At 33.9% G+C, this 23,357-nt stretch overlaps 1 protein-coding gene across 2 annotated transcripts in view; it reads right to left on the bottom strand.

The window, feature by feature from the left end:
• Window positions 1-1,048: 1,048 nt before the first annotated feature.
• LOC114335672 (threonylcarbamoyladenosine tRNA methylthiotransferase) overlaps window positions 1,049-23,357 on the bottom strand; it is a 39,098-nt gene continuing 16,789 nt past the window's right edge. For both annotated transcript variants that reach the window (XM_028285950.2, XM_050643282.1), the window contains exons 6-9: window positions 16,714-16,978; window positions 16,379-16,652; window positions 15,529-15,729; window positions 1,049-1,449 (exon numbers count right to left, since the gene is read on the bottom strand). In XM_028285950.2, coding sequence (XP_028141751.1) covers window positions 1,071-1,449; window positions 15,529-15,729; window positions 16,379-16,652; window positions 16,714-16,978 — 1,119 coding nt within the window. In that variant the 3' untranslated portion in view covers window positions 1,049-1,070. The remainder of the gene's footprint in view (window positions 1,450-15,528; window positions 15,730-16,378; window positions 16,653-16,713; window positions 16,979-23,357) is intronic.

Raw genomic sequence — 23,357 nt, 5'->3', positions numbered from 1 at the left:
CTTGGGAACTTTAATAAACGAAACTGGAGACCAAAACAATGAAATAAAAAGACATATCGAAATTGCCAGAGCCACCTTCATAAAGACGAGAAAATTCTTCTGCAACAGAGATAATAAGCATCCCTCTACGATTAAGAATGCTAAGAGGCTACGTATTTAACACGCTATTATACGGTGTAGAGGTCTGGACTCTCAAACATAACAACATAAAAAATATTCAAAGTTTCGAGATCTGGGGCTACCGTCGAATGCTGAAGATAAGTTGGGTTGAAAGAATCACAAGCTTTGAAGTAATACGAAGGATAGGAAAAGACCCAGAAATTTTATTAACGATAAAACGAAAAAACTCGAATATTTGAGTCACCTGATGAGAGGACATAAATACGCATTACTTCAAAATATAATGTGTGTGTGTGTGTTTAGATTTATGACCTTGGTTTGAACCAATTGGCCAGCTCATTTTTTTTTATTTTCATAGACACAATTTCCTAATTTTAACTGATATACATTATATATTAATAATTACAAATATATATTACATACATTACATTAAAAATACATAGTAATATTAAACACTAACACTAAATACTTATACTAAACCACTAATTGATATTAAAATATTTTTTTTTTTCAGCGCTAAGACCTAAACCCGATTCAACCTCGCGGAGGTTTAGGCCTTCTTTGTGATTTTTTTTTGCTTTTTTTTATTTTTTAATATATATTTTTTTTATTATTTTTTTTTCTTTTTTTATATATTTTTTTTTTGAATTTTTTTTATATATATTTTTTTAAATATCAATTTTCATATTTTTTAAGTAGTTATAAACAATTTTATACAAATTTATATTATACAAAATATAATGCAAGTAAAAATAGAAGACCAGGCCGTAGAAGAATGTCATGGTTACGGAATTTGAGAGAGTGGTTTGGCTACACCACTAAGAAACTCTTTAGGTCAGCTGTAAACAAGGTCAGGATAGTTTTGATGATTTCCAATCTCCGACAGGAGTGGCACAAGAAGAAGAAGTTCAAATATAATACTCAATAGTTTTGTCAATATCTTTATTAACTTAAAAATTACTATAGCTCCATAATATCCTCAAAATAATTGATACAGCCAAAATAACCAGACCGTACAGCCACTTGGTATCGTCAGCATTCTCCAACTCAACACCAGATACTTTTCCTTTCAGAAGAGGTTCTCTCAACCCAGGCATTACAACGTCATCAAGCGGTTGACCGGTCATTGAAAACTTGGTTGCTTGAACGATTTTAACTCTAACCACTTTGCCCATATACTCTTCTTTCATTGGTATCAGAACTTGTTCGTAGTATTTATTATGAGCAACGTAATGTTTCTTATCATGGGATACTTCAGTTGCTAGAACTTCTTGGATGTCTCCAACCTTATGGCCGTAGGGTTGGTAAGAATGAAATAGTTCAGTTAACCTGAAATTAAATCACTTTTTTAATATAATTTAAATAATAAATAATAACTATTCCCAAGAAAAAAATGACAGACAATTTTGGATTTCGAAAAATGAAATCGGTTTTTAAAAAATATTTTTATTTCTAAACTACAATTTTGAATATGACTGAACTCTACAAGACCAAGAATAATAATGAATCTAACAATACAATTAAAATAAAACTAGTAAAGAGAACTTGATGAAAACTGTAGAGTCAGCTGCAGGTGTTGGCTTGGATTGTGCCAGGTCTGGACTTTCGTACCATGTAACTAGACAGTGTAGCGATTATCGACTCAGTTTAATGAGTAACACGCTCAAAATGTTTATGAAAATATTGCATTCTCGCATATACAATCTTTGTGGAAGGATAACTGGTGACGAACAGTTTGTGACGAAAAATATTTACGCGCGCTTTATAGATTTCGAAAAAGCCTTTAACAGAGTACCATACACATTACTATTTCAATGTTTAGACTTAGTTGGTCTGGACAAGTACGGCATTAGATTGCTCAAAAATCTTTACTACAATCAGACCGCTTGTATCAAGTTTGACCAAGAAGCTTCAGCTAAAGTTTCTATTAAGCGGAATGTCAGCTAGGGATGTGTTATGTCACCGACATTGTTTAATGCCTACACCGAACCAATTTTTGATGAAGCGTTAAATAATCGTCGCGAAGGTGTTAAAATCGGTGGTGAAATCATTAATAACATCAGATACGCAGATGACACCGCCATAATGGCAGAGAGTCTGGAAGACCTTCAAACCCTGTTGAATGCTGTAAACAACGAATGCATTGCAAAGGGCTTAACAATCAACGCAAAGAAAACAAAATGGATAGTGGTCGGAAAAATTAATATCGAAGACTCGAAGACTAAAATTAGATAACAAAATCCTGGAAAGGGTGGAACACTTTAGATATCTGGGTAGCTGGATTGACTATACTATAGAGTTGAAAATGATGAGGAAATTTCGACCAGAATAGAATTTGAAGGAAAAAGCTTTATTAGCTGGCAGGTTCTGTATTGTGCAGTAGAAGTATTTCATTGACCACATGTCAAAGGGTAAGAACAGAACAAGTGGGTCGAGGTGGAGGTGTAGGTCGCGGTGGATGCTACTAGTTAAGTCGCGGTCGATGTTGACAGCACATAGCAAGGAGGTCACCTGCGCTGTCAGTCGAGCTAGAACCACTATCAAGTGAAGTAATTTAATGAAATTTGAATGACAAAAAGACTGCTTTTGCGATATTGTGTCAGTCAAGTGATGATAGTGATGAAATATCAGCTGTAAATAATCAGATCCTCCTTCATGTTTCAAAAATTTACTGAATTTAATTACTTTAGAAATTCATAAATACAAAACTGAATACGAAAAAGGGATTATATAAAAAGTATCAACTCAGATAGCGCAGGTAATGACAACTTGGCTTCGAACGGACCAATCACAGGGAAGCATCCTTGTAGGCCGCGCAGTAGACATCCATGTAAAACAAACTCATTTTATTTTCAAAAGCATCGATGTAAACCTCCTGGATGGCATCGCGCTAAACCTTCACCACGACTTACCTGCTCTGTTCTCTTCCATTCACTACAATGTGTTTGTTTTACATGGATATCGACCACGACCTCCACCTCCACCGCGACCCACTTGTTATGTTCTTACCCTTAGAGTATTGAAGTGCTACGTCTGGTCCGTTTTGTTCTATGGATGTGAAACTTGGACAACAAAAGTGAAAAATCTCAACAAATTAGAAGCGTTCGAGTTGTGTTACCGTCGCACGCTCAGAATCCCATGGACAGCACACATATCCAACGGACGTGGGCTGGAGACCGTGCACAAAGAGCGAGAATTGATCAACGTCATAAAAATGAGAAAAGTTCAATACTTCGGTCATATTAGAATTAGAGCCCTATAAAGAATTTCAGGAGTGCCAATCAGGATCTTCAGACGATTTATCAGCTTTCTTTGGATCATAATTTAAAGCTAAATCCTGTCAAATCGTGTGTTATGATTTTTGGTAATCAAATTAAAACGGAGTATCTTAAAAAAAATAAGTATTTCAATTAATAATTCCAAACTAAACTTTGTAGAGAAAAACAAAAACTTGGGCGTTATTTTAGATGAACAGCTTAGATTTAAAGAACATGCAAAAAAATTAGTTCAAAAATCATTTTGCTCTCTGAAAATATTATATAATAATAGACATATCCTAAACAAAAAAATTAAGAAAAAAATTATGTGAAGCTCTCGTCTTATCTAATTTTAATTACTGTGATTTTATTTATGGTTTTTGTTTAGACAGTGACAGTAGAAACCGTATACAGAAAGTCCAGAATGCGTGTGTCAGGCTTGTTTAAGGTTTGCGCAAATTTTATCATATATCACATTTATATAAGGATGTTAATTGGCTTAAAATGAATGACCGAAGGACTGTTCATTTTGCTACCTTTTTATTAAATATAAATAATCCTACTTCACCAACTACGCTTAAGGAACGCCTTATGTTTCGTAACGATATACATAGCCTTAACATCAGAAACAGGATTAACCTAACAATGCCTCAACATAGCACCGCTATATTTTAGAGATCTTTCTCATATAATGCTGTTAAAATTTTTAATTCTATTCCTAATCATTTCCTCCAATTAAATATAATAGTTATTTATGATATAACTGTTAAAAGTACACGTTTAAGGCACGCATGTGAAAGTTTGCAGATTGAGCGATAGCGAGTTCTACAATTCACATGAGTGCCTTAAAAATGTACTTTTTAACACGCATATCATACAATATTTTTTCTACAAACGTAATTACAGGACAATATCTACAAAAACTTTTACTTGAACTTGATTGACATTCCATTTTTATATTTTTTTGACATTACATCAAAATTGTCTATACAGTCAATACGAATTGCAGTGCCATAAATTTTTTTTAAAGCACTAGTGCCTTAAAGTAGCATTTTTAATGATCGTATGGAGTGCTAAACATTGCATTTTTAACACGGTTGTAGAAAAATACCTTTAAAGTAAAATATAAAAAATACCTGTTAAATATGTCATAATAAGTAAACAGTTCTTAAATCTTAAAAAATCAACTATAAAAAATTTATTCAATGTTATTAATAATTGTCAATCCGTAATTTTCTTTTAACAGTATAAATTAACATACATAAGCCTTTGTGTAACATATCTTTTAAGCGACAAAAAAAATAAAAATGTATTAGGGTTCTGGTTTGGTTCAGTTGAGTAGCCTTGAGCTAGACTTTCGCCTGACCAGGACATGATAGGGAACTTTTTTTTTGTTGTAACTGATTGTAATTTTTTCCCTTAAATAAAGTCCTTTATTATTATTATCATATATATCGGGTGTTCTACAGCATCCGCCGTTTCCCGCATCCTATTCGCCATGCTTTTCGGCCACGAATATCTTCCTCGTTGAGTTGTCTACTGTTCTTTGCTTTCTCTACATCTTGTATCCATGTTCTCTTCGGTCTGCCTCTTTTTTTTCTCTCGGGTGGTGCATACTGGATCATTTTCTTGGGCCATCTTGTTGGTCCCAGTCTCTGGACATGCCCGTACCATATTAATCTTAATTAATACCATATTAATCGTATTATTATTATTATCCAGATTTAGCCATACGGCTCACACTCCCTCTAAGGGGAAAAATGACTCATCCCAGATACCTACGGTATCAAAAGGATTGAGCTCTGGTGGGACTCTTTTTGTGTTATCGAGCCCTAGGTGACTTGGTATGCAGGTGTATCTCCCAAAAATTTTCGTACACATCTGGCCGTTGCGAGTAGTACAGCTTTCTGCATGGTCTTGTAAAGATGTTCATTATTATTATGTTTATTTATTCAGATGTTTATTTATTATTATTATTATTATTATTATTATTATCCCCAGATTTAGCCGTACGGCTCACACTCCCTCTAAGGGGAAAATTGACTCATCCCAGATACCTACAGTATCAAAAGGATTGAGCTCTGGTGGGACTCTTTCCGTGTTTTTGAGCCCTAGGTGACTTGGTATGCTGGAGTTTCTCCCAGAAATTTTCGTACGCATCTGGCCGTCGCAAGTAGTACAGCTTTCTGCATGGTCTTATAAATTTGTTCATTTAGACCCAGCTTTTTTATGCTTTCGAGGAGGTTCTTCGGAATGACTCCAGTAGTAGAGATAATAATTGGTATCGTCTGGGTACTTTGCATTCTCCATTGCCTTCGTATTTGAATTTCCAAATCTCTGTACTTGGCGATCTTTTCAGTAAATTTACTACGTAGATTATTGTTGTTAGGTATCGCCACATCAATTAGTGTTGTCTGTCTTGTTAATTTATTAACTAGTACGAGATCTGGTCTATTATGTGCCACTGTTTGGTCTGTGAGCACAGTGCGGTCGGAGTATAGCTTGTAGTTGCCATCCTCAAGCATACTCTCAGGGACGTATTGATAATACGGGAGATGCTCTGTTTGGAGAAGTCCCAGCTTGATAGCTATCTCTTGATGAAGGATTTTTCCCACTGCGTCATGCCTTTCCTTGTATTCAGTTGCAGCAAATGCCTGGCAGCCCCCTGTAAGATGTTGGATGGTTTCTTGGGCTTGACATCCATATCGGCATCTGTCGTTTTGGACCTGAGGGTCTTTGATGATATATTTCAGGTAATTTCTGGTTGGTATAACCTGATCCTGAATGGCCAGTAATGAACCCTCCGTTTCAGGGAACATCTTTCCTGATGTCAACCAATAGTTCGACGCTGTATTGTCGACATAGTCTTGGCTGACCTCATTGGGATGTCGCCCGTGCAGAGGTTTACCCATCCAGGTGCGCAGTTTTTCGTCTTTAGTGAGGTGGTTTATGCGCATTTCTGGTTCCCTCAGTTTGATCGGTGTTGTGTCATCTACTGCGCAAATAGCTTGATGTAGAGTAGATGTCTCAGCTTGCATCTGAAAATAAGTTCTTAAATTAGCAATTTGTTTATCTAATTGCTCACCTATATCCATAAGTCCTCTTCCTCCCAGATTCCGTGGTAATGTTGTTCTTTCTACTGCACTTTTAGGATGGTGTTTTTGTGCCTTTGTGAGGTGTGTTCGTACTTTTCGCTGAAGATTTTCTATATCTGTTTTTGTCCACTTAACAATACCAAATGAATAGCTAAGTGCGGAACAAGCGTAGGTGTTTAGTGCCCTAAACAAATTTTTACTGTTAAGCTGTGAACGAAGCAGCTGTTTTATCCTTCGTATAAACTCAGTAGTTATTTCAGTTTTCATTTGCTTATGGTCAATTTTCCGCGCCTGCTTTACTCCAAGATATTTGTATATATCGTTTTCACCCATGGCCTCGATGTTCTGGCCATTTTGCATATCGAATCCACCGGGCTGTACCTTTCCTCTGACTATATTCAAAACACGGCACTTGTCTAGGCCGAACTGCATATTAATATCATTAGAGAATGTTTCTACTGTTTTTAGCATCTGCTCTAGATTGTCTCGAGTAGAAGCCATTAATTTCAAATCATCCATATACAACAGATGATTAAGCTTCGCTAGTACAGTATTGTTGTTTTTAATGCTAAAACCTGAGTCAGTGGAGTTTAATAGCTGTGATAGAGGGTTCATAGCCAAACAGAACCACAATGGACTCAGCGAGTCTCCTTGAAACAGGCCCCGGTTGATTGCGATATTTTCCGTTTCGATATTGTTTTCACCAGGTATTTGGAGGTGAATTTTAATCTTCCAACTTGTCATTATATGCCTTAAAAAAGTCACTATGTTATCATCGACTTTGTATATTCTTAATATATCTATAAGCCATTCATGCGGCACTGAATCAAAGGCCTTTTTGTAGTCAATAAAGGCAGTAAAGAGGTTCCTTTTTTTGGTGAATGCCTGGTTAGAAATGACTGAGTCGATGATAAGTTGTTCTTTACAACCCATAGAACCCTTAGCGCATCCTTTCTGTTGAGGCTCTATGATATTGTTTAGAGCACAGTGTTGGTAGATACGCCGGGTTATACAGGATGTGACCAATTTATACAAAGTTGGAAGACAAGTAATTGGGCGGTACTTGGCTGGATCTTGGGTGTTATTTTGATCCTTCGGTATTAAATAAGTGGTTCCCTGAGTTAGAAATGATGGTATTTCCTGCGGGTTAGAAATAACATGATTAATTAATGTTGATAAGCAATCATGAATGCTCCAAAACTTCTTAAGCCAGAAGTTCTGGACTCCGTCTGGTCCAGGAGATTTCCAGTTATGAAGCTCTTTGATGATATTTGAGACCTCTTCAGTAGTGAATGGTTCGTAGTTAGCTGTGACGTAGTGGTAACAGTTGTGCGTCGTATCTTCTATCCAGCCAGCATTGTTGTTAAGAGCAGCTGGTGTGGAAAGTTGATTTCCCCAAAACTCATGAATTTCTTCCTGGCTTGGGTAAGACTTGTCTACAGTTTCTACGGTGGAGTTCAGTTTTCGGTAGAACGCCTTCTCAGAGTTCTCAAAAAGTGCATTGTCACATTTTCGGTTGTTACTAACTTTATACCTTCTTAATCGTCCTGAATAGACGGCGAGTTTTTGTTTTAATGTATCCAGACACTGTTGGGCTGTGTTATTTTCTGGATCGTATCTCGAGTGTCTTGCAGTGCTCCGCATTATTTCTTCAGCTCTCTTAATGACTTTTCTACTTGTTACACCTCTTATATATTCTGTGACTTGACCAATATCCCTACGCAGTAATTCAATTTTTCCGAGAAGTCTTTTTTCCCAGGGTGCAATTCTGTTACCAGTCCTTCCGTTATTAGTACTCCGTCGTGTTCTGATCTTAAGGCCCATTACATTAGCAATTGCTGTTGCTGCACAGTAGATTAGCATATGCAGATATTCCAATGTGTGGACTTCTACGACATAATTGGGTAGGACTTCAGTGTTCACAATTTGTAACAGCGCACCTAGTTTCTTACAAGAGTTTATTCGTGGTAGCGGTGGTCTGCTAAGTGGATTTGTTCCATTAAACTCTTGTACGGCACGAGCCATTTCGTTTGCTAGACTATCGCGCAACTCGTTGTTTTCCTGCTGTGTATTGTCAGGTTGAGTTTCTGGTATGGGAATCTCAGGAATCTGCTCATCAAGGATTTCATTTAGGACTTGATATAAAACTAGCCCTTCGTTGTTAATCTCCCGTTCGACTTCGCTTTTGATCGTATTGCGTCTAGCCTCTGGGATAAGGTTGTTTCTTATGATTACCCGGTATTGATCTGATACTCTTTGCTCCGATACTTGAATATCTGGGTACTCCCTGCAAAATTCGGCATAAAGCTGTTGTCTGTAGCCGATCGTTTCTTGACCGAGGTTTGTCACCTTATAATAGAAGCGCAAAATGCTTTCGTTAATGGATACAGTCCATTTCATGCGCTGCCTCGGTCGTCCCGCTTGAGTGAGCGCCGGCTGATGTTCCAGCGCAGCACCTTCAGCGGGTGGAGCTCTTGCTGTTGTTTGGCTCGCTTGTGGTTGTTGTTGTTGTTGGGCTGTAGCTGATTGTATGACAAGGGCCCGCCTCCTCAACACCCTGCCACCGACGTCCCGCATGCTGTCACGTCCAGCGCCGGCTCCAGACGTGCCCTGGTGATCCCCAGGCAGCGATCCTAAACATAAATCAATATTCTCCATATTAATGGGTGTGCATTTTATACCTACTGCCAGGTGTCAGTTTTTGTTCCACGGCAAGTATCCCTGCTACTCTCTGGGTATTGGCGCTACGAATACCCAGAAAGCATCCCCCATTCGCAGGGGGCCGCGCCTGATAGAAGAACTGACAAAAAACTCCCACAGGTTATTATTATTATTATTATTATATTATTTAATGAGAGGACCTAAATATCGCTTACTCCGGTTGATCATTCGGGGCAAAATCGAAGGAAAACGCAGGGTTGGAAGAAAACAATTGTCCTGGCTGCGCAACATTAGACAGTGGACAGGTCGAACGGTCGAGGAATTAAATCGATTAGTGCAGTCACTGAAGATTATCACCTCCGATTTCGTTGAACCTCCATTGATTTTCATGAAAATTGGTGAGTAATGAGAGGATACCTCAAGGAACAAAGGTGACATGATGCCAACTTGCGCTTTTACCCTGGGGGTGGATGCCACCCCTTCTCGGGGGTGAAAATTATTTTATTAAAAATAATACCATAAGTCGATAGAGAGACAAATTATAAGCAAAATTTGTTATATAAGGTTATTAAAATAAATCAACACTTTTTGAGTTATTAAAGACCAAAGATTTTATTTTTTCGTAAAAAAATGCATGTTTTAAATCGGTTTTTCACGTATAAATCAAAAACTATAAGCTTTTACAAAAAAGTTGTTATTACTGAAATTGAAGATAATAAAAAATTGAATACATTCCTTACATAAAGAACTAAACTGATATTAGTTCAAAGTGAGTTATTGGCTATTGAATGTGTATTTTTTTCGACGGGTACTCAAATCTAAGTATTCAAACTTAAATAACGGGAAAACTATGCAATGTATAAAATAGTCCTGCAAAACATTTGTCAAAGTACTTCGGAATACCTATCAAATGAGCTTCAAAACATGGTAATAGCGTCAAAATTAACTAAGTTATAATGAAAATAAAAGAACCGTTTCGAATTTTTTTAGGAAAAAGTGAAAAATAAAACATACGCCATTTCCACAAAAATTAAAATTTATAGTAATCCTTACAAGAACTTCTTTATATTTGCATAAGTAATGTTTTCGATAATTTTGACCGGTTCAGAATTCATATTTTTGAAAAAAAAGGTATAATTTAAAAAAATTATAATTTTTAAAATTATTGTAATTCTCATATTCTTTTGATAATACTCCAAAAATACTCAATATACGTAAAAAATTATATATAAACAAATTTTAGTTTTTTCTGTGCCAAATATTTTACCTGTTTTACTATTTCTCTAGGGTAAAAAATAACCGAGATAGAAACGTTTAAATCTTAAATTTTGCTGTGGGAACCATGCAACCAGGGCCATTTAACCTTTTATTTAAAAAAAAGTAAGGGGTTTAAAAGATTAGGTTTAACGTACTTAAATGGCACTTGGAATTAACTTTGAAACAGTTTTTAGATGAACCTGATATCGTAAACGCGAACGGAGTTATTAAAAAAAAAGACAATACCATTTTTTGGAAAAATTTTTAAAAGATAAATTTTGAAAAAATTTTGGAGCATAAATTTTAACTCTATCAACATGTTCGGGGGCTCATTTGATATATTTAATTACTTTGACAAATGTTTAATAAATTTATGTTACAAAATGCATCAATGTCCCGTTATTTCAGCTTGTATACTTACGAGTATTTTACTCGCCGAAAAAAACATACATTCAATTACCTGTAACTCCATTTTGAGTTAAAACTAAAAGGTTATTCTAGTAAGAGGTTTATTTCACTTTCTATTACCTTCAATTTTGATAATAATAACTTTTTTGTAAAAACTTACACTTTTTGAGTTATTGATAAAAAATTGGTTAAAAACATGCATTTTTCTCAAGAAAAATTAAAATCTTTGATCTTTAATATCTTAAAAAGTTTTGATTTATTTTAATAACTTTATATAACAAATTTTGCTTGAAATTTGTCCCTCTATCGAATTATGGGGTTATTTTTAATAAAATAATTTTCATAATTTTCATAAAATAATTTTTAATAAAAAGTTGGCACCATGTCACCTTTGTTCCCTGTGATATTCTCTAACCACTCACCAATTTTCATGCAAATCTATGGAGGTTCAACGAAATCGGAAGTAAAAGCTCATATCCACCTTCAGTGACTCCACTAGATAGCCAACGCTTGAAAACAACCACGGCACACAAAGAAGAAGATAATTTAGTAACGAAGGCGTTCGATATCCTACACGGAGAAAAATTGTGGGAAATAGTGAAAGTTATGGGATACTGAACAAATTCTTAAGAATGATGGAAGTTGTTTTTTGAAAACACCACAGCAAAAGTATTATACGAGGGGAATTTAACAGAACCAATCGACGTTAACAGCGGTGTAAAGCAGGGTTGTATACTGTTTCCCACTCTGTTTATTATTGTCATGGACTGGCTTAAGAGAAAAACCAGCGACGGTAAAACTGGAATACACTGGAATACCTTTGAACAATTAAAAGATTTTGAATACGCAAATGATGTACGCCTATTTTCAGCAAAGAGACAGAGCATGCAGAAAAAAGTGAGAAATTAACCAAAGAAGGTAAAAAAAGTGGGTATGGAGATAAACATAATTAAAAAGGAATTAATGAAGATTATCACACCGAGAGAAATTGGTATACAAATAGAAAACAAGAGCTGAAATCAGTGGAAAGAGTTAATTATCTAGGAAAAATACTGAACGCGACAGGAGGAGCAGAGTAGGATATTCAAACACGAATTGGCAAAGCACAGACAGCATACTATTATAGAGACCGACCGATTAATCGGCTTCGGCCACCTTCGGCCCATATTTAAACCTTCGGCCAAAACGAAGCCGAAGGTTTCGCCGAAGGTAGAATAATAAAATGCTCTGACTATACTATACCGTATAAATACTCTAAACAATATGCTTCGGCGAACCTTTGATAATTTGGATAATATTTACACCCTATTTTATACCCTAATAAACTAAAACGTTTTACAAACTTTCAGGTAGTAGGTAGGATATAAATTTTAACAATAAGCCAAGATGTCTCAAAGATCTTCATTTGAATATTTCTCACGTAGTAAAATTCTGAGAAACTATAATAATTTTATTGTATTTGTTAAAACTCAAGATTACTGGTGTTTTGACTACCTAAATAGTAATGGCAAAACATCGACCATCGACTATCCCTACTATGAATGCAAATATTTAGTCACCTTCGGCTTCGGCTTCGACCGAAGGTATCCTACAGGCCGAACTTCGGCATCGGCTTCGGCCAAAAAAAGCACATTCGGTCGGTCTCTAATACTATATTATGTTAGATAATACATATATGGAAATCTAATGAGATAGAACTGGACACCAAAGTAAAAATCTTCAATAGTAATGTAAAGGCAGTACTATTATACGGATCACAATCTTGGAGAATAACAAAACACAACACTGGAAAGATTCAATCTTTCATCAATAAATGCTTACGAAAAATTCTAAGAACATTTTGGCTCAATCGGATCACAAACTCAAACTTATGGAATAAAACTAAACAATAACCGATACATAAAGAAATCTGAAAGAGAAGATTGAAATGCTTGGGTCATACTCTGCAGAAACAGGACACAGACATAACAAAACAAGCATCGGAATTCCAACATCCAGGAAAACTGAAACAGGGAAGACCGATAAATACATGGAAGAGAACAATTATTAAAGAAGCAGAAAACGTCGGTCTAACCTGGAAAGAAGTCAGAGAAAAAGCACAAGATCGGCAAAAATGGAGAGTGGCAGTAGATGTTCCAGTGGGAACGAAGAGGATAAGTAAGTAAGTATAATTTAGTAACTAAAGGATGATTTTCCATAATAATTTTCAGTATCTTTTCGATATTTTCGGGAATAACTACATCATTTGTCTTTCTAGAGTGCTCAGTATCATTGGTGTCGGTATAAATGCGTTTAAGTTCAGCAAACCATCATTGAATGCTTGTAATCTATGGAACAGAGTCCCGGTGGGGCCCAGACAAATACTCCCCGGACAAATAATCACCGGACAAAAAATCCCCACAAAAAATTCCGGACAAAATATCCCCACAAAAAATCCCGGACATAATATCCCCAAGAAATATTTGCTGCCGAATAATAGTTCTCTAAAAGTTTTCCCGAAATTTTACCTAAGTTTCGAATTCCAATTCCATGCTGAAAACTTCAAATTTTACATGACAAAATAATGTTTTTTCAAAAATCTTTCATAGCTGCTCGGGGAGAGGCCAGATGGAAGAAGGTCTGTAGGACGGCCTAGAAAAAGGTGAAAAGATGCAGTCAGAGAAGATTTGGAGAAAATGTGAGTGAGACAATGAGAAATAGTGGCACATGACCGACAAACATGGAAAGCAATAGTAAACGCGGTAAAGACTCTCGAAGAGTTATAACGACAATGATGATCACTAAATATTTTTGACGTTCAATTTACAAAAAAGAACAGGTTTTTTGCATTACAATCAAGATTATCGTTTTCAAGACCAGCAGCTATCATCACGAATAGATAGAGCAAAAGATTTAAGCGAATCATTACAACACGATTCCCACAGCCTTAGCTCATTCCCCATATCCTCCACGATTTTTGAAAAAACTCACTCTTTTGTCATGTAAAATTTGAAGTTTTCGACATGGAATTGGAATTCGAAATTTGGTAATCGAAATTGCAATTCATGCTTAATCTTAATTGTTATTTATTATTTTCGTACCGAAAAGCGGTTTCATGGCGATTGCTATGTATAACCCTCATGCACTGAGGCTGAAAAACATTTGCGTCGATTGCATTCACGGGAAAACTTTTAGTTAGAGAATTATTCGGCAGCAAATATTTCTTGGGGATATTATGTCCGGGATTTTTTATGGGGATATTTTGTTCAAAAAATTTTGTGGGGATTATTTGTCCGGGATTTTTTGTGGGGATTTTTTGTCCGTTGATTTTTTATCCAGGGATAATTTGTAGGGATTTTTTGTCCAAGATTATTTATCCGGGGATTATTAATTTGTCCTAGCTTCGTCCCGGTAACACTTTTTGAGCTACTGCTCATACGCCAGTCAACGGGAGCAAGAATAGGATATTACCTCCGAATTCTATCCTATTGCATGGATTTTAATGAAATTTTGGAAATAGCCTCTACTTATCTCCTAATTCAAAGTCTACCATATGCCGATGTGTGCTTTTATCTTGGGGGTGGTTCTCCTTGTTTGGTAAGATAACCACGGAATTCGCTACAGAACCTAATTCTAAGCAAAAACTGTTTCATAATTTCTTTTTGAAAACTCGATACTTTTTGAGTTATTCGTGGTTGAAAATTTACCATTTTCATTGAAACATAACACCTTTTCGAACGGTTTTTTTTTCAATACCTTAAAAAATATGCATCTAACTAAAAAAACTGTATAAAACATTTTTGTAGGTTATAAAAACAAAGACACACTTGCTTTCATAAATCTTCTAGTTATAATACAAAAAGATATGGTAGGTGAAAAATTTTGTTTTTTGCTACATGCTCAAATTGGTGTATTCAACTTGAAATAACAGAGAATACAATACTTTTTATAGTGCTTGAAATGACCTTTAAAATGAGCAATATTAAAGGTAAATTACATTCCAACTAAGCGAGATATCGTGCAAACAAAATTGATAACTAATGTATTTTAAGAAAAAATGAGAAATAATTTTAACCCCCATCCACCAGAATGAAAATGCATCATTTTTCGTCTACAATGCCTTTTATTGTAGTGTTATTTCTATGTTTAAAAAGTTGGACGAGTTTAAAGAAATGGTTTTTGAAAAAAATAAGATCAAATTATAGAGAGCATTTTTAAATTATCTTAAAAATCTTCCTTTTCCTTCATGTAACTTGAAAATGATAACAGATACAGTAATGAAAAATAAAAACGAAATTTTTATCTAAAAAAACTCTTTTTTTCGTATCTCTTATCATTTTCGAGTTACATGGAGAGAAAAAGGAAGTTTTTTAAGGAAATTTAAAAATGCGCTCTATAATTTGATCTTACTTTTTTCAAAAATCCTTGAGCTTTTCCCTACTTACTGTGAAAATATCAAGTAAATCGATGTAGTAGGATGAAATTCGGAGCCAAATACCCTCATTGACTGCCCTATCAGTTTGGACGGTATTTTTTCTCATCAAATAACTGATAAATTAACACACGAAATTACTGTGAATTCATTGTTTATAAAAAACACAAAAGTAGCGTCACTTCAAACACTGTAACTCGGTAAATAATAATCCTAATGACATAAATCTTTTAATAGTGTGCTGTTGAAGGTTAGGACTTAGAACTGGGAAGGGACTTATTGACTGAAGATGTATTATATTTACAATAAATGTACTCACCTTTTAGTTCTTTGTTTAACTTCTTGAGTTGGTATCCTTGGAAGCAGTGCTGCAGGTGTTCCAGGTCGGGGAAAGAATTGATTGATGAAAAGGCTGGGGAATTGATATTTTTGGCATAAGTCCAAGGTTTCTTCAAAGTCCTTTTCGGTTTCTGTAGGGAATCCACAAATTATATCCGTCGCTATCGTCATACCAGGTACTCTAAAATATAAATCAGGTAAATATATTAATTTATTTTATGTTTTTTAATTTTATATGTTTATATTGTTTGATGGAATAACGAATCGTCAGCAACTCCTCTATTCATCCAATCTTCTGAATCCTTCCAGTGCATTCTATAGACACTCTTCTTCATCTTCTTCTGGTTCCTATCCGTTTAGGATGTTGGAAATCATATTGGCAATCATAACCTTGCTCGCTGCGGCTCGAAACAGTTCCATTGAGGTTTTCTTAAACCATGTTCTCAAATTCCGCAGCCATGATATTATCCTTCTACCGGGTCCTCGCTTACCTTTGACTTTACCTTGCAATATGGACTGCAGCAGAGAGTAACGGTGCTGATTTCTCATAAAGTGTCCCAGATACTGCAGTTTTATGCGTTTGATGGTAAACACAATCTCCGATCCCTTCTTCATTCTTCCTAGAACTTCCTTGTTCACATCTCAAATGCTTAAAGTTTTTTAATAGTGGTGTCTGTAAGCGTCCATGCCTCCGCTCCGTACAATGATATAGAGAAAACATAACATCTCAAATGTCTCTTTTTGTATCTAGGGCATACTAGTGATATGTTGTGACTTTTGGAGATGGCGCTCATAAACACTCTGTTTCCTAATTATTAAATGATTATTACCTCTCCCTTAAGAAATCTACTACATGTTCAAAATCCTTTCTGCAGTATTCTCTCTTCATATCCCCTAAAACAGCATCACTAGCGGATTGTACTGGTACATGAAGAAAAGCATACACTCTAGAATCAGCCATTATTTTTGCTATTTCTTCTAAATGTTCGAGAATATAAGGAGGATTGGTCATACCCAACCGAAGCCGACATCCATCTGGTATCACTTCTACCAATTTCCATAAGAGTTCCGGTAGTGACGTACCTATATCTCTTCCATAGGTACCTAAAATTAGAAAAAGAAAGACGAAGTGGTTTGAATCTAAAATATTTATGGAAAATATTACCTGTATCTTCTGAGGTCAACCAGATCTCAACTACACCTTCTTCAAAAGCTTGTTTTGCTCTAGCAACGATTTCTTCGGGTGGGTAACTACCTAAATCTCCTCTGGCATGTTTAGTTTTGCAATAGGTACATTGGTTGAGGCATCCGGTATTTATAGCTATAATTTCTATGAGTGGATTCCTCCTAACTTTTGGTAAAAGCAAAGAAGCACCTCCCATCTTCTTGCCGTTTTCTTTTTTGGTACCAAGCAATTTTACTGTGTTGCCCTTAAAAAATCATTTCAAAGCAGCTTTAAGGCTATGGGTACATAATTCGCAAATATTTTACGTGTATCCCTACTTTTTCTGTCTTTACACGGCAAATTACGTGTAGTAAAATTCACACTGTATGGATATGTAAATATTACTATATAGAATGTCATTCTACTTGAAAATGTCATCATTAATTTAAAGAGATGTGTTTTGAATGTTCTTGGATAACTGTTATTTTTATAATCGCAAATTATTAATTCAGTTAATAAATGTGACTATTTCACTAGTAGGGGAGTGCATTCAGATTATCACTTCGGAAAAAATCAAACAAGATAAAACTTTTTGTAATTTCATTAAGAAATGTTTAATAAACAACATATCAAAAAGTTCTACTCGAGAAGTGGGTGCTTTATTTTTTATTAAACAAATGAACAGCGAAGTTGGATGTTTTTTTAAATAACTCCGAAAATATAATTTTTAGAAAAAAACTGACTTGCCCATTGAAAAATTCAGAAAATTTTACAAAAAAAAACCTTATATAAAGATTTTTCTAAAATTAAATCTCTAGCTTCTGTAATTTTTTATTTATAACGCTAAAGTCACCCTTCTCACACACATTGGCGCACTGTAAACTAGCGTTGTAAGAAGTGCACGGTTGAGTTTTTTTAATGTAATTCTTTAACTAATGGATCAAAAGAAATTTTACAAATTGGACATGAAATAAGATGAAATAAGCTATCTTATGGTTGTAATAAAAAGAAATAAAATTTATGGACATAAGTACGGTGTGGGCGGAAAGTGAGCCTTACATGAATTTTGTTTAAAAATGATTTAAACATGTGTAACTAATACAATTTTACTTATAAAACTCTCAAATTTGCACAACTTACCTCTCAATCATCTTACTAAACGATGTTTTGTTAAAAAAAAAACTCAAAAATTTAATTCAAATAATAGGATGTCTCAAAAAATGTAATTTTTGAAAACTTCGTAGTTTTACAGAATTCCCACCATTTTAAGACGGTATTACTCAAATTTGAATAAATGTAATACAATTTGTTTGCTATTTTTTTAAAGCTTGGGATGTAATCTTTAAAAAACACTGAATCATTTTAGTTTAAAAATGAAATAAATAATTTCTTTTTGAGAAAACTAAGAAAGATAACAAAAATGTAATACAAAAACCGAAAATTACCAGCTGAATAAATGTATATACAGAGTGATCAAAACTGTTTTCTGTAAAACTTGCCTAAAATACATTTAATAATAAGCTTCAACAATAATAAATGTTCAACAAAAAAAATTTTTTTTAGCTCTTATACAGTATGTCTGCGTAACTTGGAACCTATTGATAATTTTTTTAATATCAGCTTTACGAAAAAAAGTTATTCTTTATAAAATACTCTACACATCGTATATAACATAAGATACAATCATCAAATATCAAATTTTGTTAATTTTGTACGAAGTATGTCAAAAAATATGAATTTCACTCATGAGTAAAATACCTTTATATTTCACAATATCGAAAATTTTTATAAAGGAAAGTTGTTTGGATTTAAAAACTATGTCCCGATATGTAATTACATCCTTCTAATCGAAAATTTGTTTTTTTTTTTTAATATTCTTTCTAATACATTTTAATTTTTAATATTATTGTGAAAATTATTGGTTTATCTTTTTTTTAACCTTTTAACTGCCAACGTTCCCATTTTGGGAACACCTATTAAAACATTTTTTTAGGATTGTTTATGCAATTATTTTTGTAAATCGCACTACATAATGTTTTGTAAAGGTAAGGGGCTTGCTAGTTTATCAAAAAATTTTACTTAGATTTGGGTTCATTTTCTTAAAAAAAAAGTAAAAAGCACAAAAATTCAATTTTTTGATTCGTTTTACGGTTTTTGTCATCAAGTCGGCAAAAATTATTCTATTGCTATTATTTTTTCAAGTAAGGTAGCCAAATGACTACCTTAGTAAATAGTTTATACTGCGCTTGAATTCTTTCATTACTTTTTGAAAAAAATTGTCGGAATTAGCCATGTCCCAAAATGGGAACGTTGGCATCATTGAGTACCTAATATACCCTAATAAATTATAATGTCGTTTCTGTTAGTTCGTAAATTTTCAAGGGCAATAACGATTAGTGCAATCGCCTTTCAAGTGATAATAAGAATTTAGGAATAACAAACAGTCGATAGAGCTGTTCAAGAAGAACACATGTGTACGGGATGCTTTGGAAGATGTGGAAACCTCATTATCCTCTAACATTGATGTTGTAATACTTCCTCCCATTTCAGGAGACCGAGATATTGTTAGTGACGAGGACCAGATTTTGGAAGTGGTTGACATGCCAATAGAGGTTCCTGGAGAGGTAGAAATTCATGATGGTGATGCCGAATCAGATGACGAAGAAGAATGAGTTGGAAGTCAAGCATCACAAAAATGGAGGAAATCTGAAAAAGTGGCAATCCAGCAAGAAGCCCAAGATCCACCTAAAGTAGGAGCCGAGCATATGGGTAAAACGGAGTTTAAAATATTCTCTTTGTTTTTTAGTCCAGAATTTATTAGTTTTATACGTAATCAAAGCGAAACTTACGCTCGAAGGAATCAAAATTTTTCAAAATTTTACAGTTTCTGATGAAGATATTCGTCAGTTTATTGGCTTGCTCGTGATTAGCGGATATCATCATCTACTCGACGAAAATGACTACTGGTCAACGGCAGATGATATGCAGGCTCCAAATCTTGCAAAAACAATGAGCCGTGAAAAATTCAGAATAATAAAAAGATATCTTCACGTTTGTGATAACTCTAATTTAGCTCACTCAAAAGTAGCTAAAGTTTGACCACTTTTCAAAAAATTAATATTCAGCAGTTTGGAGTTTTTCATAAACATGTAAGCATTGATGAATCAATGGTTCCATATCATGGCCATCACTCAGCTAAAATTATGTTAGAAATTCTGCAAAATAAGAACAGCCATGTTGTATATTTCGATAATTTTTTTACCAGCTACTACCTTCTGAAATCTTTATCAGAAAACGGTATACGGGCTTGTGGTACAGTTCGAGAAAATAGGATCAACAAATGTCCTTTAGTTTCATCCTCAACCATCAAAAAACAAGATCGAGGGACCTATGATTACAAATCAGATAGCGATGTTATTTGTGTCAAATGGAATGACAATTATCCTGTAATAGTCGCAAGTAATCACTTTCTAGTAACCCTGTTCAAAATTCCACCAGAAGAGTGAAGTCTGAACATAAAAAGATGTAACTCAACCAAATTTGATAAGACAATATAACATTGGAATGGGTGGGGTTGACCTTTTTGAACGTTTAGCTGCTTCTTATCGTCCCCGACTTAGATCAAAAAAATGGTGGTGGAACTTGTTTGCTCATGGATTGAATTTGGCGGTTGTGGCAGCTTTTCGCTTTTTTCAACATGAGAATGCAAATATAACACACCTTGAGTTTCGCAGAAACTTTGCTCTAGCCCTTGTAAAAGCAGGTTCAGGTCAAAGAAAAAGAAAAGGCGGTCCATCTGCCCCTGTTCTAAGCGACATAAAATTTGACGGGATGAATCACATTCCCGAAGGCACTAACCAAGGGCGTTGTGTTGTGTACTATAAAAATACTAGACTTTTTTCAAACAGTTAAGTATTTTATTTTTAGAAAATACATAATACCTTACATGCCAACGTTCCCAAAATGGGAACAACATGATAAAGACAAAATACAGCAGCAATATCTTTTTTTACTTCAAAATCTATTAAAATATGTCAAAATCAATAGACCTTTTACATATTAGCTGTTTATTCCAAATATTTCGTATAGCCGCCATTAAAAGGTTAAGAATGAAATTCCATATGTTTGATTGGATTCTACTTGTTTTCATTTAAATATCCGCCATTTTGGATCCGCCATTTTGAAATTTAAATTTTTAATCTTTAATTCAGATTCAACAACCTGTTAAAAATAAAGACAATAAATGTTTTAGAAAAATGTTCTTTTTTATGTTCTTTTTAGAAAATCCGCATTTTTGATCCGCCATTTTATAGTTTATAATGTTAACATTTAAGTTAGGTTTATCAAAGCTCTCAAAAAGAAATATATGTAGAAATAAATACATTTTGTAAAGAAATTATGATTTTACAACTATTTTTTAAGTTATCCGCCATTTTGGATCTGCCATTTTATAATTTAAATTATCAAAATTTGATTCAGGTTCAGCAACCTCTCAAAAATATCCACATATATGTAAACAAACACGTTTAATAAAAAAATTTCGGATTTTACAACTACTTTTTAAGGATTTTTAGGAAAAAATCCGCCATTTTGAATCCGCCATTTTAAATTTGCAAATTGTAATGTCAGATTCGGGTTCAGCATAAGCATAATCAAAACTAAAATAAAAACATTTTTTATCAAAATAAAATGTTGAATTCACCCATATTCTTAACATTATTTATACAAAACAATTGTTATTGTTTAAACAATTAATAAACAATTAGCGGCGAAATTTGTGAGTAGAACTTTTTACTTTAACATATTTATAAACTAATAAAAGAAGTTTTAGAAAAATATAACCTTGTTTGATTTTTTCCGAAACATTGTATCTTTTCGTTCTAATTGCACTCCCCTATAGACTGTTTTTAACTGATAAAACGGCATAGCAACGCTTCATTTCCTACTGACAAAACTCCTTAACGACGTGAAATCTCAGCGACAAAATTATGACAGATAATAAATAAAGATAAATAAATGAATAAAGAAATAAAGATTATATTTCGTTGACATGGTGCATTAATTTTCTCGTGAAATAGTCTTGTCGAATATCATTCGAGAGAAAATTATTTCCGGCAAAATTTGTTCCCGGTTTCATTCAAGTTCGTTGCCTTTTGGTAATTTTCGCTTATGAAATTTTGACAAAATCACTCGACTGACGTCTCGTGATTTAAGTCAAAATTTAATTCGCGAAAATTGCCAGGCAACAAACTTTCATACCAGTCGAAAATATTGCCGACAAAATTTTCTCTTTTGTGATATTATATACGATAATTTTTTCACTAACTATGTATTCAGTGATTGTAATAATTTATATGTACAACAAAAACAATACTCAATCGAGAAAAGAGGAAAAGTGTTAAAGTGATAATTTAATAATATATTGTTACTATGGAACGCTTACAACTTTGAACATCTTTAACAACAAAATACTTGGATCACAGAATATATTATCCTGATGTATTCTCTGCTTAAATCTTCCACAAATAATACACAATAAATAACTTTTTATTAAGTTCACGTCTTAAATCAATTATTTATCAAATACACTATATATCAATAATATTTAATCAATAACTCAACATATTCCCGATGCAATGTCAAATATTTAAAATTGTCACTGATTGTCAGTGTCTGACTGACAATATATGCTGACAATATTATATTCGGCTGAGTGCGTTGTAAGACAAAGATAGATTTGGAAAATATTACCACGGCATTGTGTTCATTTTTTTCGAATCCTGAAAAAACCAATAAATATTTTTGAAAAATTTAAACGCAGAATGATATTACCGAGGGCCGAAAGTCCCTTAGAATAAATAAAAAGTTTATTTTGAATGATATATTTGAAATTAAAAATCACACTAAATTTTCTCTTAGATTTTCACCCCTGTAACTTATTAAAATAAACATTATAGAAGTTCTCAGGGACTTTCGGCCCTCGCTAATAACGTAATCTTTCATTCTGCGTTTAAATTTTTTAAAAATACTTATTAGTTTTCTCAGGATTCGAAAAAAATGAATCCCCATTTGAATAGCATTGCAGCCGAAAATACGTACCGATCCTCTTAATAATCTTAATGAGAGTTGTGTTGCATATACAGGGTGTAACAAAAATGCAGGTCATAAATTATATCACATATTCTGGGGCCAAAAATAGTTTGATTGAACCTAACTTACCTTAGTACAAATGTGCACATAAAAAAAGTTGAGCCCTTTGAAGTTACAAAATGAAAATCGATTTTTTCCAATATATCGAAAACTATTACATATTTTTTATTGAAAATGGACCTTTGGCATTCTTATTGCAGGAACATAGTAAATAAAAATTATAGTGAAATTTGTGCACCCCATAAAAATTTTATGGGGGTTTTGTTCCCTTAAATCCCCCCAAACTTTTGTGTACGTTCCAATTAAGTTATTATTGTGGTACCATTAGTTAAACAAAATGTTTTTAAAACTCTTTTGTCTTCTAGTATTTTTTCGATAAGCCAGTTTTTATCGAGATGCAGCTTCTTTTTTAATATGTTTACATAAAAATTTTATGGGGGTTTTGTCCCTTTAAACCACTCAAAAGTTTGTGTACGTTCCAATGAAACTAATAT

This window comes from Diabrotica virgifera, chromosome 2 (genome assembly GCF_917563875.1).
Source record: "Diabrotica virgifera virgifera chromosome 2, PGI_DIABVI_V3a".
Taxonomy (NCBI): Eukaryota; Metazoa; Arthropoda; class Insecta; order Coleoptera; family Chrysomelidae; genus Diabrotica; species Diabrotica virgifera.
The sequence above is the reverse complement of the archived record's forward strand: the minus strand, read 5'-3'. Positions and strand labels throughout refer to the sequence as shown.